General features: G+C 40.4%; 1 protein-coding gene across 1 annotated transcript in view; it reads left to right on the top strand.

Moving 5' to 3' along the window:
• The window catches only part of ADCY10 (adenylate cyclase 10), a 95,281-nt gene that overhangs the window by 29,419 nt on the left and 38,817 nt on the right, over positions 1-27,045 (top strand). The window contains exons 13-18 of the mRNA XM_065873683.1: positions 5,399-5,552; positions 7,736-7,928; positions 8,448-8,534; positions 12,513-12,787; positions 14,898-15,034; positions 25,581-25,709. Coding sequence (XP_065729755.1) covers positions 5,399-5,552; positions 7,736-7,928; positions 8,448-8,534; positions 12,513-12,787; positions 14,898-15,034; positions 25,581-25,709 — 975 coding nt within the window. The remainder of the gene's footprint in view (positions 1-5,398; positions 5,553-7,735; positions 7,929-8,447; positions 8,535-12,512; positions 12,788-14,897; positions 15,035-25,580; positions 25,710-27,045) is intronic.

Below are 27,045 nucleotides of genomic sequence, written 5' to 3'. Positions count from 1 at the left end.
TATCTTCCAGGTCACTTATCCGTTCTTCTGCCTCAGTTATTCTGCTATTGATCCCATCTAGAGTATTTTTAATTTCATTTATTGTGTTGTTCATCGTTGTTTGTTTCATCTTTAGTTCTTCTAGGTCCTTGTTAAATGTTTCTTGCATTCTTTCCATTCTACTTCCAAGATTTTGGATCATCTTTACTATCATTATTCTGAATTGTTTTTCAGGTAGACTGCCTATTTCCTCTTCATTTGTTAGGTCTGGTGGGTTTTTATCTTGCTCCTTCATCTGCTGTGTGTTTTTCTGTCTTCTCATTTTGCTTATCTTACTGTGTTTGGCATCTCCGTTTTGCAGGCTGAAGGCTCGTAGTTCCCATCGTTTTTGGTGTCTCTCCCCAGTGGCTAAGGTTGGTTCAGTGGGTTGTGTAGGCTTCCTGGTGGAGGGGACTAGTGCCTGTGTTCTGGTGGATGAGGCTGGATCTTGTCTTTCTGGTGGGCAGGTCCACGTCTGTTGGTGTGTTTTGGGGTGTCTGTGGACTTATTATGATTTTAGGCAGCCTCTCTGCTAATGGGTGGGGTTCTGGTCCTCTCTTGCTAGTTGTTTGGCATAGGGTGTCCAGCAGTGTAGCTTGCTGGTCGTTGAGTGAAGCTGGGTGCTGGTGTTGAGATGGAGATCTCTGGGAGATTTTTGCCGTTTGATATTATGTGGAGCTGGGAGGTCTCTCGTGGACCAGTGTCCTGAAGTTGGCTCTCCCACCTCAGAGTCACAGCAGTGACTCCTGGCTGCAGCACCAAGAGCCTTTCATCCACACGGCTCAGAATAAAAGGGAGAAAAAGTAGAAAGAAAGAATTGGTAGAAGTAGAAAGAAAGATAGGAGGGAGGGAGGGAGGGAGGAAGGAAGGAAGGAAGGAAGGAGGGAAGGAAGGAAAAAAGAAAGAAAGAAAGAACATAAAATAAAGATAAAATAATTAAAATAAAAAATAATTATTAAGAAAAATTAAAAAAAAAAAAACGGATTGATAGAACCCTAGGACAGATGGTGGAAGCATAGCTATAGAGACAGAATCTCACACAGAAGCATACACATACACACTCACAAAAAGAGGAAAAGGGGAAAAAATCATAAATCTTGCTCTCAAAGTCCACCTCCTCAATTTGGAATGATTCGTTGTGTATTCATGTATTCCACAGATGCAGGGTACATCAAGTTGATTATGGAGCTTTAATCCGCTGCTTCTGAGGCTGCTGGGAGAGATTTCCCTTTGTTTTCTTTGTTCTCACAGCTCCTGGGGCTCAGCTTTGGATTTGGCCACGCCTCTGCGTGTAGATCGCTGGAGGGCGGAGGGCATCTGTTTTTCGCTCATACAGGACGGGGTTAAAGGAGCAGCTGCTTCCGGGACTCTGGCTCACTCAGGCCAGGGGCGGGGGAGGGAGGGGCACGGAGTGCGGGGCCAGCCTGCGGCAGTAGAGGTCGGCGTGATGTTGCACCAACCGGAGGCGCTCCGTGCGTTCTCCCAGGGGAGTTGTCCCTCAATCCCGGGACCCTGGCAGTGGCGGGCTGCACAGGCTCCTCAGAAGGGGGGTGTGGATAGTGACCTGTGCTCGCACACAGGCTTCTTGGTGGCGGCAGCAGCAGCCTTAGCGTCTTATGCCGGTCTCTGGGGTCCGCGCTTTTAGCCGCGGCTCGCGCCCGTCTCTGGAGCTCCTTTAAGCAGCGCTCTTAATCTCTTCCAGGTAAGTGGGGAGTTTCTTGCCTTTTGGGAGATCTGAGGTCTTCTGCCAGTGTTCAGTAGGTGTTCTGTAGGAGTTGTTCCACGTGTAGATGTATTTCTGGTGTATCTGTGGGGAGGAAGGTGATCTCCGCGTCTCACTCTTCCGCCATCTTCCCGGAAGCCTCTCGGGTCTTCAACATTACATTATGAAATTCATCCATATTGTTGGATGTAGCTATAATTCATCCATTTTCATTGCTGTGTAGTACAGTTGGCCCTCTGTATCTGCAGGGTGTGCATCCATGGATTCAAACAACTACAAATCAAAAAAAAATTTTTTTTTTAATTCCAGAAAATTCCCAAAAGCAAAACTTGAATTTGCTGTACACCGGCAACTATTTACATAGCATTTACATTGTATTTGCTATTATAATGAACCTAGAGATGAGTTAAAGTATACAGGAGGATGTGTTTAGGTTATATGCAAATACTACACCATTTTATATAAGGGACTTGAGCATCCGCAGATTTTGATATCCCCAGGGGTCCTGGAACCAATCTCCTGTGGATACAGAGGGATGACTATATTAACTTTTATAAATATATAACAATGTATTCATTCTGCTTTTGTACAACATTTGAGTTGTTTCCAGTTTGGGTTCTTATGAATAATACTGCCATAAAGATTTTTGTACAGGTCTTATGGTGAACATATGTATGCATTTCTGCTGTTGAGTATATATATAGGAGTGATACTGTTGGGGCAAAGGGTACAATTTTGGTAGATAGTTTTCTCAGTCTTTATAATTTTAATAATTCTGTTGGGTTTATAGTGGTATCTCACCATGGTTTCCATCTGTATTTCCCTGATGTGGTTGAGTGCCTTTTCCAAATATTTATTGGCCATTTGGAAATCATCTTTTATAAAGTATCTGTACAATCTTTTGTCTATTTTTCAATTGGATTGTATTTTTTTATAGATCTGTTGGAATTATTTATATATTCTGAAAATGGGTCCATTTGTTTTTACTGTATGTAACTTTTCCCATTCTGTGCTTGTCTTTTTACTCTATTAGTGATGTATTTAATGAACACAACTTTTGATTTTAATGAAATCCAATTTATCAGTCTTTTTCTTTATAATTAGTGCTTTTGTATACTGTTTGAGAAATCTTTCCTCACCCAAAAGTCATGAAGATATTTTTCTAGATTCCCTTCCAGAAATTTTGTTTTACCTTTTACATTTAGAGCTATGATCCATCCGGCAGTGATGTTTTTGTGATTCTTGGTGAGAGAGACCCTATCATAAGAAAGCTAACTCAAGACTATGCAGGGAAGTAGACATAAAATGAGGTAGAGAAGAGACCCACATGAAGATTGGCCTGTGGATTCTGAAGGCAGCCATTTCAAGTAACACTTGTAATTTCCTTCTGTTAGACTTGAACATCCCTAAAAGTATCATTATAAATTAAATCTCGGTCATAACTGTGTTAGGGCAATTGAGAGGAAGCTCTGTCCCGCACCTTGGGGGAGTATTAGGACAGAATCTTGATGTCAGCAGAGCATAAAAGAAGGCAAGAGTTCCAGAACTTCAAAGAGCACTTGAGCCAGCAGCAATGCCTAACTTTCAGTGTATTCAGGTAGTTTTCAGAGTCTGCAGGCACATCACTTTTTATAAGTCCAGATCCCCAAACTCTTGAAGGCTAGAAAGGAGAAGGAATGCCCACTGTCACCTTCCTCTGAGGCCTAACTTCATCCTAGGATATGCTTGTTGTGATAATGATTGACAGTAAATGGAAGTCCTAACCCCCTTTCTACAAAATTGAGGACTCACTATGACAGACATATTAGAATACATTGCTACAATATGCATATATTTCTCAGTCTGGTCTAGTTGCCTTTGTTTGTTTGTTTTCTGTGTGTGTGTTTTGTTTTGTTTTGTTTGTCGGCGGCTGCTGAGCGGCTTGTGAGACCTTAGTTCCCTGAACAGGGATTGAACCCAGGCCCTCAGCATTGAAAGCTCAGAGTCCTAACCACTGGACTGCCAGGGAATTCTCTGTACTTGACTTTTTGCCCTGATTTCACCAGTATAAGGTAAAGATCAGGCCCACATATCTTTCCTTAAAGCTATAACCAAAAACAGACTGTCAGAGGTTAGGAGTATGGGAAACACCCTTCTTTTACAAGAGTGCCTGTAAGTGAAATTGTATATGCTAACTGATAACAAAACTAAAATGAACAAAAAGTGTTCTTTTAGCATCAAAAATGCATACAACAGTCTCAGGTATTAGGGCCTTGTTCAAATAGAAACAAGGTATGCATACTTCAAGGCAAGTTGAGTTAACCTCATTTTAGAATCCAACTAAAAAGACAATCAGTAAGTCCTTACCTGTATGTGTTCTATACAAATAGAACATAAAACAGCTAGAAGAGTCTGCTCTGCAGCCTTCTGGGCCTTATCTTCTAAGTTCCTGTGTAAACTTTAGGCCAAAGAACAATACTACACATCTCACAAAATTGAAATTCAAATGCGTTTTCAGAAAGGAAATGTTGCACCTAAAAGAAGCAATATGGTCTGCAGAGTAATTCTCACTAAATCTTACCCAGAAATTTACATTACCAAATAAACACTCAGCTTCTTTGTATAAAACATCTAAGCTTAGAGTAGTGGTCTTGGTTTTCAATAGACTTTAGCTAACACCTAGGTATGTATTTACTCTATCAATGGATAACAGAATGGACCCTCCACAGTGATCTGTCCAGCAAAGAAGGAAGAGTCAACCCTGATTTGGTCTCCAGCTCTTTTGACAGAAATTACCGTTCTGCCAACTCCTTCCCGCCCACCCAGGTTTCAAAGATTGTAGGTTGAGTTTCAGATTTCAGTCAGGGCATCCTGTTACACATATTTAAAAACACATAAGAAAAATAAGAGTGATAGGGTTGTAACCCAAGATGACTTTTATTTTCTTCTTTTCCTTTTTTAAGTTTTCTATATTTTCTACAGTGAGCATGCATTAGTTTTATAATAAGGAAAAAAACCTATAATTTATTTTTACTAAGAATTTAGGTTGTTCTTATGATAGAATTAATCTATATATGAGTTTTTTAAAGCAAATTGAATTTTTTTTATCACCGTTAATACTTTTAGTAGCCCTGAGATAAGTATAATTTCTCATTTACAAAGAGCAAGTTTTCCTTCACAGAATCGGAAATAAAAAATTTTCATCCATATTGTTCAACATGGGAACCCTAAGTTTATTAAGCTGATTTCCTAATGTAATAATCTATAGTTACTTCTAGTGTGTTACAGAAAAAGGAAAAGAAAACAAGCATTAGGGTCAGATAGCCCTGGTTTAATTCCTGGTTGTATAATTTAAGCAAATCTCAGTTTTCTACACTAAAGTTAAATGGACATCATAATGAGCATTATAAGAATCCTTTCCCTCACAGCTTGTGGGAATCAAAAAAAAAAACCAAACCAAACCAAAACAAAACTGTAAAACCACACTGTTAACTGGAAAGTTCTAGAGAAAGATTTTTTAAAATTTTAAAGTGCACAGGACCTCAAGAAACTCCATGAGCAATGCCATGGAAATTCCAAGGGTATTCTTAGAAGCTGTATCACTATGTGCTTTTTTATGTTTCTAGACTATTTTATGTTGATTGGGTTTGCTCCCTTTTTAAAAAATGAAAATAACAGGACGCAATAAGGAGATCAAATACTTCATGTGTACTATGAAGGAATTTTTGATATCTAACTGCAGCCGAGTCCTGATGTACGAAGGATTATCGGGATATGGGAAAAGCCAGATACTAGTGGAAATTGAGTACCTGGCCCAAGGTGAGAACCACAGGTGAGTGTCTTGCAATGACCATTTTTTTGTGAATCCAGAGAATCCTGACATCTTTAAGAGTTTCATTTGTTTCAGTGTTCCTCTCCTTTATATAAGTTGCCTTATGTAAACTATCTATCAGTTATTATTGGGTGTCATGCCCCTTGTGCTAGATAAGTGATTAATGATAAACATATCAAACTGAGAAAATGGAAGATGGGCTGACCCCTGGAGATCCTGATTTAATGCCAGGACGGACTTGGACATTGATATAAGTTTCCTAATGCACAGTTTGAGAACAACTGGTATAAATGTTGAGGATAGATTGGGTCTGCAGAACAAATACGTAAGTTTATCCATGTGGCCGACAGGGAATCACTAGTTCAAACCACTGAGCCCTAAGAGTATGGTTAGAGAATGAAAGGCCTCTGGATTTTCCTTCGGAAGGCAGAGCTGATGCACTTACCTCATGCTGTTTGTCTCTTTTCATATAAGGAATGTCATGAGGGCTCTCTTTGGGACAACCCATCTCATGGAGGTGGACGATATGGTATTCAATAACAGTGATGATGACCAAGACAATGGTAAAGGTGTCTCACAGCCTTTCACCATCTAACCTAAAGGCTTTAAGGGGAAAATTCTTATTAATCTTATTTTTAGCTATGTTTCTACTCTTTTTTAATGCCAGGCCTGAGAAAGACTAGTTTTAAAATATCTTTAACATTGATGAAAGGATAATTCAAAATCGCCAGAAGACACTCATTTATTCCATCACTTACTGAGTACCTACTATGTTCCAGGAACTAAGTGCTATATTAGTTTTCTAGAGCTACCATGACAAAGCATCACAAGCTAGGTGGCTTAAGCAACAGAAGTATATTGTCTCAGTGTACAGGAGGGTAGAAGTCCAAGATCCAGGTGGCGTAAAGTTGGTTCCTTCCATCAGCTGTGAGGGACAGTCTGTTCTGTGCCTCTTTCCTAGCTTCTGGTGGCTTGCTGGCAGCCATTGGTGTTCATTGGCTTGTAGAAGCATCACCCCAGTCTCTGCCTCCATCTTCACATGATGTTCTCCATGTGTGCTGTCTGTGTCCAAAAATTTCCCTCTTCTTTTTTTTTTTCCCACTGCGTGGCTTGCGGGATCTTAGTTCCCCGACCAGGGATTGAACCTGGGCCACACCAGTGAAAGCACCGAGTCCTAACCACTGGACCGCCAGGGAATCCCCCAAATTTCCCCTTCCTATAAAGAGACAGTCATATTGGATTAGGGGCCCACCCTATTCCAGTATGGCCTCGACTTACCTAGTTACATCTGCAATGACCCTATTCCCAAATAAGGTCACATTCTGAGGGCTAAGACTTCAGCATATGAATTAGTGGGGGGAGGGGTGCATAAATCAATCCATAGCAAGTTGCAAAGCCTTGAAGACGAATAATATCTGATCCCTACCCTCAAGGAGTTCTCACAAAAGAGAAGGAAAGAGAGATGACAGTAAAAATAGAATGTGGTGAGGACAGTGATGGAAGCACGCAATAGAGTACTGTAAAAGCTACGAGAAAGAGGCGTATGTCATCCAACCTGAGGGCATCAGGGAAGATTTCCAGGAGGTTACTCCTGAGCTGAGATTTACAAATGAACAGGAAACCAGGGATTAGGAGGGACTGTGAGAAGTGATGACACTCCAGGCCGAGGAAAGCAAAGGCATAAAGAGAAGAAACAGTTGGATGTGCAGGGAACACTCACCGGTTTGTTGTTGGTGGAGGGTAGACTGCTGGGCAGAGAGTGGCAAGAAATGACCATGAGGACTTGGAAAGGCTTATATGTCATGTGAAGGAGTCTAGACTTAACCTAGACTTGCATCTACCTAGGTGCTTCAGGCTTCCATAAAGGTGATGCATTCAGAGAGTCTTGGCGCTAGACAGGGGTAGTAGTATGCTGTTAGGGAGTACAGGTGAGAGTGTGAGGGCCTGAACCCAGGCATTGGCGGTAGGGCTAGAGAAGAGGGGATAGCTAGGATACATTTACAGAGCTTAGAAACATAGTGGAATAAGGGAGGGTATCTGAAGCACAAATAAAGAACAGCTTCCAGATAGCTTGGGAAATCTGTCATTACAACTGAATATGAGGAGTCAGGGCTTTCCTTCAACCTTTATTGTTTTCAAAAAATACATTTTAAAACTCTGATTCCTGACTTTCTTATAAACAGGACTATTGCTATTGCGTTGACTAAGATCAGCTTCCATCAGAATTTTTATACCATCCAGATACTCATGGCCAATGTACTAGGTCTGGATACTTGCAAACATTATAAAGAACGACAGACCAACCTTCAAAATAAAGTCAAGTCACTGCTGGATGAAAAGTTCCATTGTCTTCTTAATGACATTTTCCATGTGCAGGTAACTAGCTAGTGTTAGACTCCCGTTAGAAATAGTGAAGGGGCAGATGTGGCCACTCTTCCCTGATGCTTTATGACTTTGCATCTCTTTGGCCTTTATTATCCTCTTGTTTTCTCATCTGCAGCGTCCAGGTGGTGAGGAAATGACTCCCAATCCTTGAATGAGCCACCTTCCTGAGATATATTGGTACCAGACTCAAGAAAACCCAAATAGCCACCTGCTGATTCATTTCTTTTCTCACCTTCCCATCATAGCTATGCTATACTAGCTAGTCCAGGGCACGAAATCACTCTGCTCCCACAGGTGACTGCCAATGCAAAGACGAGGATATGCCCTGTTCTGTCCTGTATCTATTAGATTCAATGACATAGAGTACCAGAGCTGGAAGGGATGTTATGGATTACCGAGCACATGAGGATTTTAAGGCACAGAACAGTAAAGTGAATTGCCAGAGTCATACAACTAGTAGTTCCCCCTGCTATTTGCGCATACTCAATATTCTCATAATTCTTTATACAGTTCCCTATTTCACGAGAGGTTTCCAGGATGAGCACCACGAGAAAGCAGAAGCAGTTGGAAGCGTTGTTTATGAAGATCTTGGAGCAAGTAAGAGCATCCTATAGGTCAAATAATGGGGAGGGGGAAACTGGATGTCTCACCGCAAAGCCAGGTGACCTCAAGGGTTTAGACTCCAATGGCAAGAAGCTTTGAAGTATGTGAAAGCTTTAACCCAAAGTGTTTCATTTTCCTCCATCCTTCCAAACCTCAAGCTAAGAGTCTGTTCAGAATTTAGCTGTGCTTAAAAGGAGTCCTTTAACATTACTCCTGGGAGTTTGGCCTCACCTTAAAACCAGTCCTCTTTTTCTCTCCCTCTGTATGAGATGCAGTCTATCAAACTGGTTATGTATATAGGCTCTGTAATCAGTCTACCAAGGTTTGAGCCCTTAGGCCTATCACTTGCTACCTGGGTAACCTTGATCAAGTGACTCAACCTGTTCATGCTTTTACTTTACCTTCTATAAAATGAGGAAATAATAGTACCTAGCTCACAGGGTTGTAAGGTTTAAATGACTAGATTATGTGTAAAACGTAGAATAGTGCCTCTTTCATTGGAAACACTCAACCAATGTTAACTTTTGCTCTCTGAGTAATATCATGACTGTCCATTATATGTTGATGATCACCAACTTTATATCCCATTCCTCAGCTCTCGTATAAGCACCAAAACCATATTTCCAAGAACTGTATATTCCACTTGGATATGGGGACTCACAGTCAATTCAGTGTCTAATACTAAATTCATTTTTTTTCCTACTTTAGTGCCCTATCTCCCTCATCTTGATCCTGACCCTTGATTTAGTCAATAGCAAATTCATTCACACATCATTTGAAGTTATCTTTGCTCAGTTGACAAGTCCTACCATGTCTACCTCAGACTGACTCTGGAATCTCCCCGTCCTCTGTTCCCTACTGTAGTTCAGCCTCTTTCTCTTCCTGGACTATTTTCCATAGCTTTCCAACTAATCTCTGTGCCTCATACCTCTCCACTGCAATTCATCCTCCATACAACTGTCAAAGTGTATGCAAATCGCTCCAACCTGTGCTTTATACTATCCAAGTAATTCTCAATACTAATGAGATAAAAGCCAAAAGACTTTTTTTTTTTTAACCTGGAGAAATGCTACTCATCATTCAGTGTCACCTCTTCAGTGAGAACTCCCCCAAATCACAAGGCATGACTAATTCCTCTTCTGCTGTGTTTCTGTAACACTTTGAACATATTTTTTACTGTATTTTCCATACTGTATTGCAATTTGCTACTTATATATGTGACTCTCCCCCTCAGGAGGTTGTGAGCTTCTTAAGGAAGGGGAGCCTCTTTCTCATTTTTGTATCACTATTGACCAGCAGTGTCTGGCACATAATAAATAAACAATTCAAGTTTGTGGCATTGTAAGTTTATAATACAACTTCCTTCTTCTCCACTGCAGGCAAATAAGGCTATATCAGTAGTTTCTAAATGTCAGGCTTTGGCCTGTTTGCATCACAAGTATCCAGGAAGCTTCATAAAATATATGGATTTGTGAATTCTACCCCAAATTGAAAAGGGCTTCGTTGGGGCCTAGGAGTCTGTTTAGTTGTTTGTTTTTGTTTTGAAACTTCTCAGTTGGTTCTGATCCACAACCTAGTTGGAAACCATGAGTAAAGCTGTGCTTTGACTCTGTGCCATGACCACAATCTTTGGATCATTTACTATCAGTATGACCTTGGGCAAGTGGCTTAACTTCTCTGTGCCTAAACAGGAGAGGCCACAACAGCGAGAGGCCCGTGTACTGAAAAAAGAAAAAAAAAAACGGTTCTTGTTAGCTATCTATTTTATATATAGTAGTGTGTATATGTCAATCCCAATCTCCCAGTTTATCCCTCCCCCCACCTTTCCCCCTTTGTAACCATAAGTTTGTGTTCTGCATCTGTGATTCTGTTTCTGTTTTGTAAATAGGTTCATTTGTACCTTTTTTAAAGATTCCACATGTAAGTGATATCACATGATATTTGTCTTTCTCTGTCTGACTTACTTCACTTAGTGTGATAATCTTTTTTTTTTTTTTTTTTTTTGCGGTACACAGGCCTCTCACTGCCTTGGCCTCTCCTGTTGCGGAGCACAGGCTCCGGACGCGCAGGCTCAGTGGCCATGGCTCACGGGCCCAGCCACTCCGCGGCATGTGGGATCTTCCCGGACTGGGGCACGCACCTGTGTCCCCTGCATTGGCAGGCGGACTCCCAACCACTGCGCCACCAGGGAAGCCCAGTGTGATAATCTTTAGGTCCATCCATGTCACTGTAAACAGCATTATTTCATTCTTTTTTATGGCTGAGTAATATTTCAGTCTCCTCATTTTAAATGTGAAGAAGCTGATGCCATTGATGTACTATTGAATTCATGTAGGTTTTTTGGTTCCTGCTTTACTCTCCCCAATTCACAAATAATTCACTGACAAGGCTATTCTATGACTAAAACTCACATTTCTAACTGCCCCGTAGTTTTATTTATTTATTTATTTATTTGGCTGCGTTGGGTTTTTGTTGCTGCACAGAGGCTTTCTCAAGTTGTGGTGAGTGGGGGCTACTCTTTGTTGCGATTCGCGGTCTTCTTATTGCGGTGGCTTCTCTTACTGTGGAGCACGGGCTCTAGGTGTGCAGGCTTTAGCAATTGTGGCTTGTAGGCTTAGTAGCTGTGGCTTGTGGGCTCTAGAGCACAGGCTCAGTAGTTGTGGTGCATGGGCTTAGTTGCTCTGTGGCATGTGGGATCTCCCTGGACCAGGGCTCGAATCTGTGTCCCCTGCATTGGCAGACAGACTCTCAACCACTGTGCCACCAAGGAATTCCCTGCCCCGTAGTTTTAAAGGTATTAGTCAAATACAAAACAAAACAAAACAACGGGATGCTAACCCCTATTCATTAAAATGTTCTCAGGGTCAGTGAAGAACTAACGATCTGGTGACAGAATGGGGCTGTAAGAGGGGACTTACATATATGTGATAAGGCAGGCTATAATACTTTATAATGATCATCTTCTGAAATTTGAAGTTTGAATGTAGCCTTTGCTGCTCTAGTTTATAAAAACATGCAGAGGGAAAGAATGGCTTAACCCAATCTCTTCCCAGAGGGAAACAAAAGAAGCCAAGAGCAGTCTGGAGCAGTAAGAGTGGGGAAGGTTTTCTCCATTTAGACATCTTACGCTATGGAAACGCAGGGCCCGCTATGCAGGGGCTCACACTAAATGTAAGCTCTATATTTTGTCTAATACTCTATCCCCAGTGCTTCAAACAGTACCTGACCCTAACAGATGCACAATAAATGCTTAATGAGTAAATAAATAATTCAGACTTGTTAGGGAAAGGTACTCTACACAAGAAGAGGGACACACGATCTCTTTTTAAGTGTAACATGTGCCGCAGTTCAAGCTAGAACAGCATAAACGGCCGGCAGGGCAAGGACCAGGTGAGTTTCCCTCAGCAGCCGCCTCCAGCACCTAGCCCAGTGGGTGCTTCGTAAGTATGTGTTGAATCGATGTTGGTTGAATAAATGTCAGATAGGTATTTCCAGGAGACCTTCAGTTTTCAATAGATTAGAATGACTTGAAGTAAACCTCAGTAATTTTTATGTAATGGCTGTTCAAGTTGACTAAAACCCCATCTGTCCTATATATTTACATTATCTTTACACAAAGATTTGACCAAGTAAGAGTCTATTCCAGCCAGTTCTGTCCCAATTGCCACAGATTCCAATTAGCAGAATCTAACTTAATGCAAAGTTATTAGAAAGAACAGATTTAACTTAGCTTCACAAAATTCGGTGGATACACATGCATACCCATACATGTGTATAAAAAACTGAAGTCACGGGAGTTCCCTAGTGGTCTAGTTAGGATTTGGCGCTTTCGCTGCCATGGCCTGGGTTCAATCCCTGGTCGGGGAACTGAGATCCCGCAAGCTGCTCGGTGCGGCCAAAAAATCAAACAAAAACAAAAAAAACCCCTGAAGTCCTACAGCATTTTTCTTTCTGTTTTTCCACCTTGTCCAGACAGTGAAAGAGGAAAGGATTATTTTCATCATCGATGAAGGCCAGTTTATCGATTCAGCCTCCTGGACATTTATGGAGAAGCTTATCCGGTCTGTTCCCATCTTCATCATCATGTCCCTGTCTCCCTTCATCGACATACCCTGTGCAGCTGCCAGTGCCATAATGAAGAACAGGAACACCACCTATGTCATCCTTGGAGCCGTGCAGCCTCAGGACACCCTCAACAAGGTCTGCCTAGACCTCAACGTCAGGGGCATCCCCAAAGAACTAGACACGTGAGTAAACTATTTCTATCCTGAGGCCTTGACATCTGCACTCATTCTCCAGGTCCAGACTTCATCAGATTCCTTAAGATGTGTCTGAAAGCGGCCATTTCAGGATTCTTGCTGGTCCCGCCTTTCAGAGGGGCCACTGAACATGCTTGATAGGATGGATGCTACTCACTTTTCCTTGTTATGGTCCCTGTTACACCGTCTGAAACGTTGCTTAGGACATCAGTTTTGTTTCCCTTTCATCATGCTGGCTGTGGGTACACTCACTCTAACCCACAGTGACTAAGGGCACTGTCATGGGCAAGTAACATGAAAGGCAAACTGGTAAGCCTTAAGAACCACAGCCCACAGCTGAGCAAGGTCTTAGTCGCTGGCAATAACGTGGTCTGGTACTGGTGTTCCCTGTCATGGTAGATGGTGACGTCAGTGCTCTCTGAGCTTCTCAGTGACTCCTCTCCTGGGGTCTTGACAGCAGTCCCCTTAACAACATGGACAATGCCTCTTCCTTATCTGGCTGTTTACAAGCCACCTTGGTATCTGTATCTGTTCTTTCTGATGAGGATGCTTTGCTTCTGGAAGAGAAATGTCTTGGACAAAGTCTCATTTAAAATAACTCCAGGCATGAATTTATTATTTTTTTCAAATTGTATTTTTATTTATTTATTTATTTATGGCTGTGTTGGGTCTTCGTTTCTATGCGAGTGCTCTCTCAAGTTGCAGTAAGTGGGGGCCATTCTTCATTGCGGTGCGCGGGCCTCTCACTGTTGCGGCCTCTCTCGCTGTGGAGCACAAGCTCCAGACACGCAGGCTCAGCGGCCATGGCTCATGGGCCTAGTTGCTCCGCGGCATGTGGGACCCTCCCAGACCTCGAACTCCCAGGCTCGAACCCGTGTCCCCCACATTGGCAGGCATACTCTCAACCACTGCGCCACCAGGGAAGCCCGCAGGCATGAATTTTGTGTGTTCTTTCCCTTTGTCTCTCTGTCTCTCCCTCTTTCTCTCTGTATGTATGTATTTATTTATTTATTATGTATGTATTTATTATATATGTATACATTTATTATATATGCCTTTACTTTTTGATCTAGCCTTCCCAATTCTAGGAACCTATCTCAAAGATATACTGACAGGGAACTATGCTCAATATTTTGTAATAACCTATAAGGGAAAAGAATCTGAAAAAGAATATATATATATCTGATTCACTTTGCTGTACACCTGAAACTAACACAACATTATAAATCAACTATACTTCAATAAAAATTTTTTTAAAAATTTAAAATATATATAATGACAAAAATATGAAGTGACATATGGGCACAGTTTTTATTGAGGCATTATTTGTACTAGTAAAAGACTGAAAGCAATCCAAATGTCCATCTCTAAGAGGATAGTCAGAATAAACTAGGATGCATCCACACGATTGAGCCCTATGTAGCTATAAAGAGAAATAAGAAAGATCTACTGATATGATGGGATGACCAGGATACATTGTTGAGTGAAAAAACAAGGGGTTGCCTAGTGTGCAGTATATATAACTTGCTGTCTTTTGTCTAAGGAAGAGAGTGAAATATGTGTGTGCATTTTCTATAGTTTTAAAAAGAAACGTTGAAAAGATAAACCAGAAACTAATTTAAATGCTTACTTATAAGGTGAGGAAGGGAAGCAAGACTGAGGATGTACCTTATTCATAGTTTTGACTGCTGAAATATTTAAATGGTTTATTATGTAATTTTAAAAATGAAAGAAAGGGCTTCCCTGGTGGCGCAGTGGTTGAGAGTCCACCTGCCGATGCAGGGAACACGGGTTCGTGCCCCAGTCCGGGAAGATCCCACATGCCGCGGAGCGGCTGGGCCTGTGAGCCATGGCCGCTGAGCCTGCACGCGTCCGGAGCCTGTGCTCCGCAACGGGAGAGGCCACAACAGTGAGAGGCCCGCATACAGCAAAAAAAAAAGAAAGAAAAAAGAAAAAGCAATCCCTAAAAATGAAAAACAAACTAAAACAAATGGAGAAAGAGAAGGGATTATTTTCAGGTGATTGAGAAAACGCAAATATTTTTACTTCTTTAAAGATGGTTCTTTGATATAAATAGATTGCATTGTTTTCACTACAGGTACCTGGTCGAGGGAAGCTGTGGGATTCCATTTTACTGTGAAGAATTGCTTAAAAACCTGGACCATCACAGGGTACTCGTTTTCCAAACAATAGAGTCTGAGGAGAAGACAAATGTGACCTGGGATAACCTGTTCAGTAAGTCCCATAATGATGGTTCTTTCTCCCTGTCTCCTTCTGCAGAGAGGGTGGCAAGGGTGGGCTTTTCCATAGGCTGCTTCCTATACGGGTCAGAGGCTTTGGGGAGGCAAAGAACGTTGGACTTGATATCCCAGATTGTGAGAGAACTTAACATTGCCCGGGACTCACTGAACTGGGAGAAAGAATGTAGACGTGTAATAGAAATGAAAGAACACTGGAGAATCTTAAAGCCCAGAATCAGAACTGATGGGGGATGTAGATGTTATCTGGGAAAAAGGATAACTTGTTTTCCAGAGGTAAAATTATTAGCTCAAAGTGAATTGTCAACAAGGTTCTCATGCTACAGAGACATACAGAAGGATGAACTTTGATATGATGTCACAAAGAGGGCAGTTGGAATTTTTAAGAAAATAGTTTTAGTGAAGGGAGAAGGGTAGGGGTTGGGGAATGGGGTAAAGATGCAAGCTGGGATGTAGAGGATTAAGGTTAACGTGAATGATAAGAAAATATCTGTGATGGATATACTAGTTGTTTAGGGAGATGGCAGTGATGAGAAGAAAAAAATCATACTCTAGCAAAAATAAAAAGAAAGAGAGAAAGAAAGGAAGAAAGAAACTATGTTTTGACACAAAGGAGACCATGAAGGTTTAAGAGATAGCATCTCTTCCATGAAAAGAGAGAGTATAAAGATGTAATCATCTCTGGGCTTTCTATCATCTCACACCGGTCAGAATGGCCATCATCAAAACATCCACAAACAATAAATGCTGGAGAGGGTGTGGAGAAAAGGGAACCCTGTTGCACTGTTGGTGGGAATGTAAGGTGATACAGCCACTATGGAGAACAGTATGGAGGTTCCTTAAAAAACTACAAATAGAACTACCATATGACCCAGCAGTCCCACTACTGGGCATATACCCTGAGAAAACCATAATTCAAAAAGAGTCATGTACTAAAATGTTCATTGCAGCTCTATTTACAATAGCCAGGACACAGAAGCAACCTAAGTGTCCATCAACAGATGAATGGATAAAGAAGGTGTGGCACATATATACAATGCAATATTACTCAGCCATAAAAAGAAATGAAATTGAGTTATTTGTAGTGAGGTGGATGGCCTTAGAGACTGTCATACAGAGTGAAGTAAGTCAGAAAGAGAAAAATAAATACCGTATGCTAACCCATATATATGGAATCTAAAAAAAAAATGGTCCTGAAGAACCTAGGGGCAAGATGGGAATAAAGACACAGACCTACTAGAGAATGGACTTGAGGATACGGGGAGGGGGAAGGGTAAGCTGGGACGAAGTGAGAGAGTGGCATGGACATATACACACTACCAAATGTAAAATAGATAGCTAGTGGGAAGCAGCCACGTAGCACAGGGAGATCAGCTCGGTGCTTTGTGACCACCTAGAGGGGTGGGATAGGGAGGGTGGGAGGGAGGGAGATGCAAGAGGGAAGAGATATGGGGACATATGTATATGTATAACTGATTCACTTTGTTATAAAGCAGAAACTAATACACCATTGTAAAGCAATTATACTCCAATAAAGATGTTTAAAAAAAAGATGTAATCAAAAGAAAAATTTGGCCTTGAAGTTAGGAGTCCAGAGTTTCAGTTCCACATATGCCATTTAATAGCTAGTATTTTGGGATTAGTCACAACGTTTATGGCCAGGTACCTGCTATAAAATGGCAGGGGGGGAAAGGCAACTCAAATCCTTTCTTATTTATTCATTCAACAAACATCTACTGAGCACCTTCTCTCTGTCTGACACCACAGGAAGCATTCTGGGGACCTCTTGGAGTATAAATGAAGTGACTGAATACAATAATACTTTGCTGTCTCATTGATTTGTTTTTAATTAAACTTTCTGAGGTGATTATAAATTTACAGGCCATTGTAAAAAATAATATAGAGAGATTCTGTGTACCCTTTACCTAGTTTTCCCCAGTAGTAACATCAGCAAAACTACAGTATAATATCACAACCAGGTCCAATAAAGATGTTAAAAATATATATATATCACAACCAGGATATTAATATTGATAAGGTCAAGATACAGAACATTTCCGTCACCATGAGGATCCCTTATATGGCCCTATGATAGCCACCCCCCACTTCTCTCCTACCCCTACTTCCTTCTTAACCCCTGGTAATTGCTAATCAGTTTTCCATTTCTATAATTTTGTAATTTAAAGAATTTTTATAAGTGGAAAAATATTGTATATGTAATCTTTTGAGATTTGTTTTTCACTCAGTGTAACTCTCTGGAGATTATCTAGGTTGTGTGTATCAATAGTTTGGTCTTATTAGCTGCTGAGTGGTGTTCCATGGTATGGACATACCTCCATTCATCTGTTGGAGGACATCTGGGCTGTTCACAAAAAAAAAAGAAAAAGAATGTTAAAGAACATTACTGAGTCAGTTGACAAAACTGGATTATGGACAGTAAATTATTGTATCAATGTTAAATTTTCTGAAGATGATAAGTATATTCTACTTACGTAAGAGAATGTTGTTATTCTTGGGGAATTCAGAGTAAAGTATTTGGGGATTAAAGGGCATGAATTATGCAACTTAACACTCAAATGAAATGCTTCAGAAAAAATAAGTACATATAGAGAGAACAAAGGCTATAAAAAATGGAGCAAAATGTTAACAGTAGATGAATTGGAATAAAGACTATATAGTGTTATTCTTATAACTTTTCATAAATTTGAAACTTACCAAATAAAACAATTTTTGAAAAACCAAACAACTTTTAGTGGTTTCCCATTGAGTTTACAATGAAATCCAAACTCCTTACCTTGGACTGGAGATCCCTGAGGGAGCTTCCTTCCACCCCCTCTGTGGCCTCACCAATACTCTGAAATGTGCTCCAGCCACATTTCTGCTCCTCCAGCACCCGAGCGCCTTTCTGCTCCCTCTCCTCTGGCATTTCACATACCTGCTCCCTCTCTCCCTTAGCTCAGGTGTTACCTCCTCACAGCCACTTTCTCTGACCATGCCCTGCTTAAGGAAGGCCTTCCTCTCTGCACTTTCCTGTTAGTCTCTATCACCAGGTTTATTTCTTTCACAAAACTGACTCACATTAGGAGATTATCTTATTAAGTCACTTTTCCTGTATTATGATTAGTTGCCTAAATATCTGTCTCCATAAATGTTAAGATCCTTGAGGGCTGGAAGCATGCATTAGCCACATTTATAGCCTTCCCAGGTTATGGTGAATAAAAAGTCTGTACTGTGTTGATATGAACTCTCCAGCCCTTACTGTCTGTGCCTACTCACATGGCACTTGTTTACTGTCTGGTCGTCTGGCTCTCTGTGTATATACCTTATCTTTCCAGGAGGTCGGGAACTTAGTACGTTCACCCTCATATTTCCACATCACCTATTTCAGTGTCTTGCAACTCAACTGTTAATGAGTGACTGGAGGGACAAATAAGTAATGCATTTTGGAGTACCGGGAGAAAAATGACTAGGCAAGCTCACTATTCAAACTTCACCTTTTTTTTTTGGTATCATATGGTATATTTACTATCCTATTTCATTCAGCTGAAGACTTTCCAAACTCAGTATTCCTTAACAATTGTACCATAATGGCTATGTAATATTTAAGGTAATCACTGTGTTATGGCTGGATATTTAGGCTATGTACAATATTTTAATGTTTAAGGAGACTATGAGCATCTGTTTTCAACATATTTTTTCTGGATCACTGTAATCATATGAGTTTCTAATATGAAAAATTACCTTGCTGAAAGTTATAATCTTAAGGATTTTGGTTAAATTGTTGTGTTTTTTTAAACATCTTTCTTGGAGTATAATTGCTTTACAATGGTGTGTTAGTTTCCGCTGTATAACAAAGTGAATCATCTATGCATGTACATTTATCCCCATTTCTCCTCTCTCTTGTGTCTCCCTCCCACCCTCCCTATCCCAGCCTCTAGGTGGATACAAAGCACCGAGCTGATCTCCCTGTACCATGAGGCTGCTTCCCACTAGCTATTTCACATTTGGTAGTGTGTATATCTCCATGCCACTCCTCACTTCATCCCAGCTTACCCTTCCCCCTCCCCGTGTCCTCAAGTCCATTCTCTACATCTGCATCTTTATTCCTGTCCTTCCCCTAAGTTTTTCAGAGCCATTTTGTTTTTAGATTCCATATATATGTGTTAGCATATGGTATTTGTTTTTCTCTTTCTGACTTACTTCACTCTGTATGACAGACTCTAGGTCCATCACCTCACCGCAAATAACTCAATTTCATTTCTTTTTATGGCTGAGTAATACTCCATTGTATATATGTGGCACATCTTCTTTATCCATTCATCATTTGACGGGCACTTAGCTTGCTTCCATGTCCTGGCTATTGTAAATAGTGCTGCAATGAACATTGTGGTGCATGACTCTTTTTGAATTACGGTTTTCTCAGGGTATATGGCCAGTACTGGGTTTGCTGGGTCATATGGTAGTTCTACTTTTAGTTTTTTAAGAAACCTCCATACTGTTCTCCATAGTGGCTGTATCAATTTACATTCCCACCAACAGCACCACAGGGTTCCCTTTTCTCCACATCCCGTCCAGCATTTATTGTTTGTGGATTTTTTGATGATGGCCATTCTGACCAGTGTGAGGTGATACCTCATTGTAGTTTTGATTTGCATTTCTCTAATGATTAGTGATGTTGAACATCCTTTCATGTGTTTGTTGGCAATCTGTGTATCTTCTTTGGAGAAATGTCTATTTAGGTCTTCTGCCCATTTTTGGATTGGGTTATTTGCTTTTTTGATCTTGAGCTGCATGGGCTGCTTGTATATTTTGGAGATTAATCCTTTGTCAGCTGCTTCATTTACAAATATTTTCTCCCATTTTGAGGGTTGTCTTTTCATCTTGTTTCTAGTTTCCTGTGCTGTGCAAAAGTTTTTAAGTTTCATTAGGTCCTATTTGTTTATTTTTGCTTTTATTTCCATTTCTCTAGGAGGTGGGTCAAAAGGGATCTTGCTGTGATTTATGTCATAGAGTGTTCTGCCTATGTTTTCCTCTAAGAGTTTTATAATGTCTGGCCTTATATTTAGGTCTTTAATCCATTTTGACTTTCTTTTTGTGTATGGTGTTAGGGAGTGTTCTAATTTCATTCTTTTACATGTAGCTGTCCAGTTTTCCCAGCACCACTTATTGAAGAGGCTGTCTTTTCTCCATTGTATATTCTTGCCTCCTTTATCATAGATTAGTTGACCATATATGCATGGGTTTATCTCTGGGCTTTCTATCCTGTTCCATTGATCTATATTTCTGTTTTTGTGCCAGTACCATACTGTCTTGATTACTGTAGCTTTGTAATATAGTCTGAAGTCAGGGAGCCTGATTCCTCCACCTCCATTTTTCTTTCTCAAGATTGCTTTGGCTATTCAGGGTCTTTTGTGTTTCCATGCAAATTGTGAAATTTTTGTTCTAGTTCTGTGAAAAATGCCAGTGGTAGTTCGATAGGGATTGCGTTGAACCTGTAGATTGCTTTGGGTATTATAGTCATTTTCACAATGTTGATTCTTCCAATCCAAGAACATGGTATATCTCTCAATCTGTTTGTATCTTCTTCAGTTTCTTTCATCAGTGTCTTATAGTTTTCTGCATACAGGTCTTTTGTCTCCTTAGGTAGTTTTATTCCTAGGTATTTTATTCTTTTTGTTGCAGTGGTAAATGAGAGTGTTTCCTTAATTTCTCTTTCAGATTTTTCATCATTAGTGTCTAGGAATGCAAGAGATTTCTGTGCATTAATTTTGTATCCTGCAACTTTACCAAATTCATTGATTAGCTCTAGCAGTTTTCTGGTAGCATCTTTAGGATTCTCTATGTATAGTATCATGTCATCTGTAAACAGTGTCAGTTTTACTTCTTCTTTTCCAATTTGGATTCCTTTTATTTCCTTTTCTTCTCTGATTGCTGTGGCTAAAGCTTCCAAAACTATGTTGAATAGTAGTGGTGAGAATGGGCAACCTTGTCTTGTTCCTTATCTTAGTGGAAATGGTTTCAGTTTTTCACCATTGAGAACAATGCTGACTGTTGCTTTGTCATATATGGCCTTTATTATGTTCAGGTAAGTTCCCTCTATGCTTACTCTCTGGAGGGTTTTTATCATAAATCGGTGTTGAATTTTGTCGAAAGCTTTCTCTGCATCTATTGAGATGATCATATGGTTTTTCTCCTTCAGTTTGTTAATATGGTGTATCGCATTGATTTATTTGCATATATTGAAGAATCCTTTCATTACTGGGATAAACCCCACTTGATCATGGTGTATGATCCTTTTAATGTGCTGTTCGATTCTGCTTGCTAGTATTTTGTTGAGGATTTTTACATCTATGTTCATCAGTGATATTGGCCTGAAGTTTTCTTTCTTTGTGACATCTTTGTCTGGTTTTGGTGTCAGGGTGATGGTGGCCTCGCAGAATGAGTTTGGGAGTGTTCCTCCCTCTGCTATGTTTTGGAAGAGTTTGAGAAGGATAGGTGTTAGCTCTTCTCTAAATGTTTAATAGAATTGACCTGTGAAGCCATCTGGTCCTGGACTTTTGTTTGTTGGAAGATTTTTAATCCCAGTTTCAATTTCAGTGCTTGTGATTGGTCTGTTTATAATTTCTATTTCTTCCTGGTTCAGTCTCAGAAGGTTGTGCTTTTCTAAGAATTTGTCCATTTTTTCCAAGTTGTCCATTTTATTGGCATATAGTTTCTTATAGTAATGTCTCATGATCTTTTGTATTTCTGCAGTGTCAGTTTTTACTTCTTTTTCATTTCTAATTCTGTTTATTTGAGTCTTCTCCCTTTTTTTCTTCATGAGTCTGGATAATAGTTTATCAATTTTATCTTCTCAAAGAACCAGCTTTTAGTTTTATTGATCTTAGCTATCGTTTCCTTCATTTCTTTTTCATTTATTTCTGATCTGATCTTTATGATTCCTTTCCTTCTGCTAACTTTGGGGGTTTTTTGTTTTTCTTTCTCTAACTGCTTTAGGTGTAAGGTTAGGTTGTTTATTTGAGATGTTTCTTGTTTCTTGAGGTTGGATGGTATTGCTATAAACTTCCCTCTTAGAACTGTTTTTGCTGCATCCCATAGGTTTTGGGTCATCGTGTTTTCATTGTCATTTGTTTGTAGATATTTTTTGATTTCCACTTTGATTTATTCAGTGATCTCTTGGTTATTTAGTATTGTACTTTCAGTTAGCCTCCATGTGTTTGTATTTTTTACAGATTTTTTTCCTGTAATTGATATCTAGTCTCATAGCCTTGTGGTTGGAAAAGATACTTGATACAATTTCAATTTTCTTAAATTTACCAAGGCTTGATTTGTGACTGAAGATATGATGTATCCTGGAGAATGTTCCATGAGCACTTGAGAAGAAAGTGTATTCTGTTGTTTTTGGATGGATTGTCCTACAAATATCAATTAAGTCCATCATGTTTAATGTATCATTTAAAGCTTGTGTTTCCTTATTTATTTTCATTTTGGATGATCTGTCCATTGGTGAAAGTGGGGTGTTAAAGTCCCCGACCATGAATGTGTTACTGTTGATTTCCCCTTTTATGGCAGTTCACATTTGCCTTATGTATTGAGGTGCTTCTATGTTGGGTGCATAAATATTTACAACTGTTATATCTTCTTCTTGGATTGATCCTTTGATCATTATGTAGTGTCCTTCTTTGTCTCTTGTAATACTCTTTAAAGTCTATTTTGTCTGGTATGAGAATTGCTACGCCAACTTTCTTTTGATTTCCTTTTGCATGGAATATCTTTTTCCATCCCCTCACTTTAAGTCTGTATGTGTCCCTAGGTCTGAAGTGGGTCTCTTGTAGACAGCATATATATGGGTCTTGTTTTTGTGTCCATTCAGCCAGTGTATGTCTTTTCGTTGGAGCATTTAATCCATTTACATTTAAGGTAATTATCCATATGTATGTTCCTATTACCATTTTCTTAATTGTTCTGTGTTTTTTATTGTAAGTCTTTACCTTCTCTTGTGTTTCCTACCTTTACCATTTGTTGTAAAGCTGGTTTGGAGGTGCTGAATTCTCTTAGGTTTTGCTTGTCTGTAAAGCTTTTAATTTCTCCGTCGAGTCTGAATGAGGTCCTTACTAGGTAGAGTAATCTTGGTTGTTGGTTTTTCCCTTTCATCACTTTAAATATGTCCTGCCACTCCCTTCTGGCTTGCAAAGTTTCTGCTGACAGATCTGCTGTTAACCTTATGGTGATTCCTTTGTATGTTATTTGTTGCTTTTCCCTTGCTGCTTTTAATATTTTTCCTTTGTATTTAATTTTTGATAGTTTGATTAATATGTGTCTTGGCATGTTTCTCCTTGGATTTTTCCTATATGGGACTCTCTGTGCTTCTTGGACTTGATTGACTATTTCCTTTCCCATATTAGGGAAATTTTCAGCTACAATCTCTTCAAATATTTTCTCGGTCCCTTTTTTTTCTCTTCTTCTTCTGGGGCCCCTATAATTAGAATGTCTGTGCATTTAATGTTGTCCCGGAGGTCTCTGAGACTGTCTCAATTCTTTTCAGTCTTTTTTCTTTATTCTGCTCGGTGATAGTTATTTCCAATACTTTATCTTCCAGGTCACTTATCCGTTCTTCTGCCTCAGTTATACTGCTATTGATTCCTTCCAGAGAATTTTTAATTTCATTTATTGTGTTGTTCATCATTGTTTGTTTGCTCTTTAGTTCTCCTAGGACTTTGTTAAACGTTTCTTGTATTTTCTCCATTCTATTTCCAACATTTTGGATCATCTTTACTATCATTATTCTGAATTCTTTTTCAGGTAGGCTGCCTATTTCCTCTTCATTTGTTTGGTCTGGTGGGTTTTTATCTTGCTCCTTCATCTGCTGTGTATTTCTCTGTCTTCTTATTTTGATTAACTTACTGTGTTTGGGGTCTCCTTTTCGCAGGCTGCATGTTCATAGTTCCTGTTGTTTTTGGTGTCTGCCCCCAGTGGGTAAGTTTGGTTCAGTGAGTTGTGTAGGCTTTCTGGTGAAGGGGACTGCTGCCTGTGTTCTGGTGGATGAAGCTGGATCTTGTCTTTCTGGTGGGCAGGACCACGTCCGATGGTGCATTTTGGGGTGTCTGTGAACTTATATTTTCACGCAGCCTCTCTGCTAATGGGTGGGGTTGTGTTCCTGTCTTGCTAGTTGTTTGGCATAGGATGTCCAGCACTGTAGCTTGCTGGTCGTTGAGTGAAGCTGGGTGCTGGTGTTGAGATGGAGATCTCTGGGAGATTTTCGCCGTTTGATATTATGTGGAGGTGGGAGGTCTTTTGTGGACCAGTGTCCTGAAGTTGGCTCTCCCACCTCAGAGGCACAGCACTGACTCCAGGCTGCAGCACCAAGAGCCTTTCATCCACACAGCTCCTTAATTTGGGATGATTCTTTGTCTATTCAGGTATTCCACAGATGCAGGGTACATCATGTTGATCGTGGAGATTTAATCCGCTGTTTCTGAGGCTGCTGGGAGAGATTTCCCTTTCTCTTCTTTGTTCTCACAGCTCCTGGGTTTCAGCTTTGGATTTGACCCCTCCTCTGCGTGTAGATCGCCTGAGGGCATCTCTTCCCCGCTCAGACAGGACGGGGTTAAAGCAGCAGCTGATTCAGGGGCACCGGCTCACTCAGGCCGGGGTCTGGGGGTGGGGGGGGTGGGCATGGAGTGCGGGGCGGGCCTGCGGCGGCAGAGGCCGGCGTGACGTTGCGCCAGCCTGAGGTGCGCTGTGTGTTCTCCCAGGGAAATTGTCCCTGGATCACGGGACCCTGGCAGTGGGGGGCTGCACAGGCTCCCGGGAGGGGAGGTGTGGATAGTGACCTGTGCTCGCACACAGGCTTCTTGGTGGCTGCAGCAGCAGCCTTAGCGTTTCATACCTGTCTCTGGTGTCTGCGCTGATAGCCACAGCTCGCACCTCTCTCTAGAGCTCGTTTAGGCGGTGTTCTGAATCCCCTCTCCTCGCACACCCTTTTGGAAAGTCTGAGGTCTTCTGCCAGCATTCAGTAGGTGTTCTGTAGGGGTTGTTCCACATATAGATGTATTTCTTATGTATTTGTCGGGGGGAAGGTGATCTCCACGTCTTACTCCGCCATCGTGAAATCTTCACCACTTTTAATATCTCTTTCTGACGATAACCACATCTTAAGTAGAGTACAGTCTTCCACAGAATGTGTTTGCCTCCGAGTGTGGGTATTTCAGTGTGCATACAGGTATATATATAAGTATATAATATAAGCTATATTTGTAAAACTGCATGTCTTATGGAAGACATCCTGTAGTTATTACCAATCCTTTTTTCTTGGGGGGAGGGGAGGAAAAACATGTTTTGAGTAAATTTTGATTTTCATATATCAGTTTTACTTAAAACGCAGTATTCCAGAATACTTTACAAGCCAGCACACATCTCTGCCTGCTCTTTCTCATGTGAGACCCATCTCGAAGTTTATTGGAAAATCCAGACAATAATAGGACAATGACTCTCAACTTTTCTTCCCTTTTACCTCTCTGTAGAGAATTTTGCTAAGCCAACAGAGGACTTAAAAAAATTTACTTTGGGTCTTGAGGAGGGAAATGAAGAAGTCTGTAACCTCGCTAGTGGTGTCAGATTGAAAAACTTGTCACTGCCAGCATCATTAAAAGGTAAAGAAAATTTGACCTGGTGTTCATTTTCCAGGACCTAGATTCCCCTCTTGCTTTCTCTAGGATGCCTCCAACAAAGGAGAGAGGAAGATAGAAGACTGGCTTTGTTTTTATTGTGTGTTGCCCAGGCAATGGGAAGGTTCCATTACAAGCTTGGCTTTTCTGCTTCTAATCAGGAGCCACCTTCCCCCTGTGCATACGCTGGAGTCTGATTTGAACAAAGTTTTATTCAAGTGCATAAAAGAATGAGGTATAGTACATTTTCAATTAAACAGAAATCAAATAGTGAGAGAGAAGAACTAACAGTGATACTTTTCCTGCTATCTACTTCCATAAGAAATGACAAACAAGTGAATTTATATCAGGGATGTACTGTTATTCATTTCAAGAAAAATGAATTTCAAGCAATGTTTTAGCATGCATTCAGCTCCAATCCACGCCATCTATAAAATGTTCAACTTCAAATGTTTAGTACAAGGATGAGACCTCAAGTTCTCTATCTCCAAAAGAGCATCATTTGTGTTTCATTCACTATGTCTACTGAAATAGCAAGGTGGATTAGCTTGGTTTCTTTTAATCAATATTTTTTTTATTGAAGTATAGTTGCTTTACAATGTTGTGTTAATTTCTGCTGTACAGCCAAATGATTCAGTTATACATACTTATATATATATATATATATATATATGTATTCTTTTTTTTTTTTTTGGCCACACCATGCAGCTTGTGGGATCTCAGTTCCCTGACCCGGGATTGAACCCAGGCCATGGCAGTGAAAACCTGGAATCCTAACCACTAAGCGACCAGGGAATTCCCACATTCTTTTTTTTTTTAATATTTTTTTCTATCATGGTTTATTATAGGATACTGAATATAGTTCTCTGTGCTATACAGTAGCCTTTGTTTATCTGTTCTACATATAAAAGCTTACATCTGCTAACCCTACTTATATCTGGACTAGCTTGGTTTCTACAATGTTCTGTGGACATATTGAGAAGTTCATATTTTGTCCCTGAGGAGGGTGGTGTAATAGAAGGACATCCTGGTCAAGATGTCCAAGAAGCCATGTGAGCTATGATACCCGAACTTAGATGAGAAGGTGGAATTGGAGCTAGGAGCTCTCTGACACTTGGTCATGAGCATAGAGATGGTAATGGGTTGTCACAAGAATAACTGAATCCCTGAGGCAGATAGAGAGAAAGCTTATTGCTGGGAAGTTCCAGGAGAAAGGGCAGCCAGTGAAGAAGACAGAGAATGAGCAGCTGGAGAAGTCAACACAGAACACGGATGGCAGGCCCTTCTCCTTCTGACCACTTCTCAGCATGACCTCTGCTCT

This window comes from Phocoena phocoena, chromosome 1 (genome assembly GCF_963924675.1).
Source record: "Phocoena phocoena chromosome 1, mPhoPho1.1, whole genome shotgun sequence".
Classification (NCBI taxonomy): domain Eukaryota; kingdom Metazoa; phylum Chordata; class Mammalia; order Artiodactyla; family Phocoenidae; genus Phocoena; species Phocoena phocoena.
Note: the sequence above shows the minus strand (reverse complement) of the source record. Positions and strands in the feature narration are given on the sequence as shown.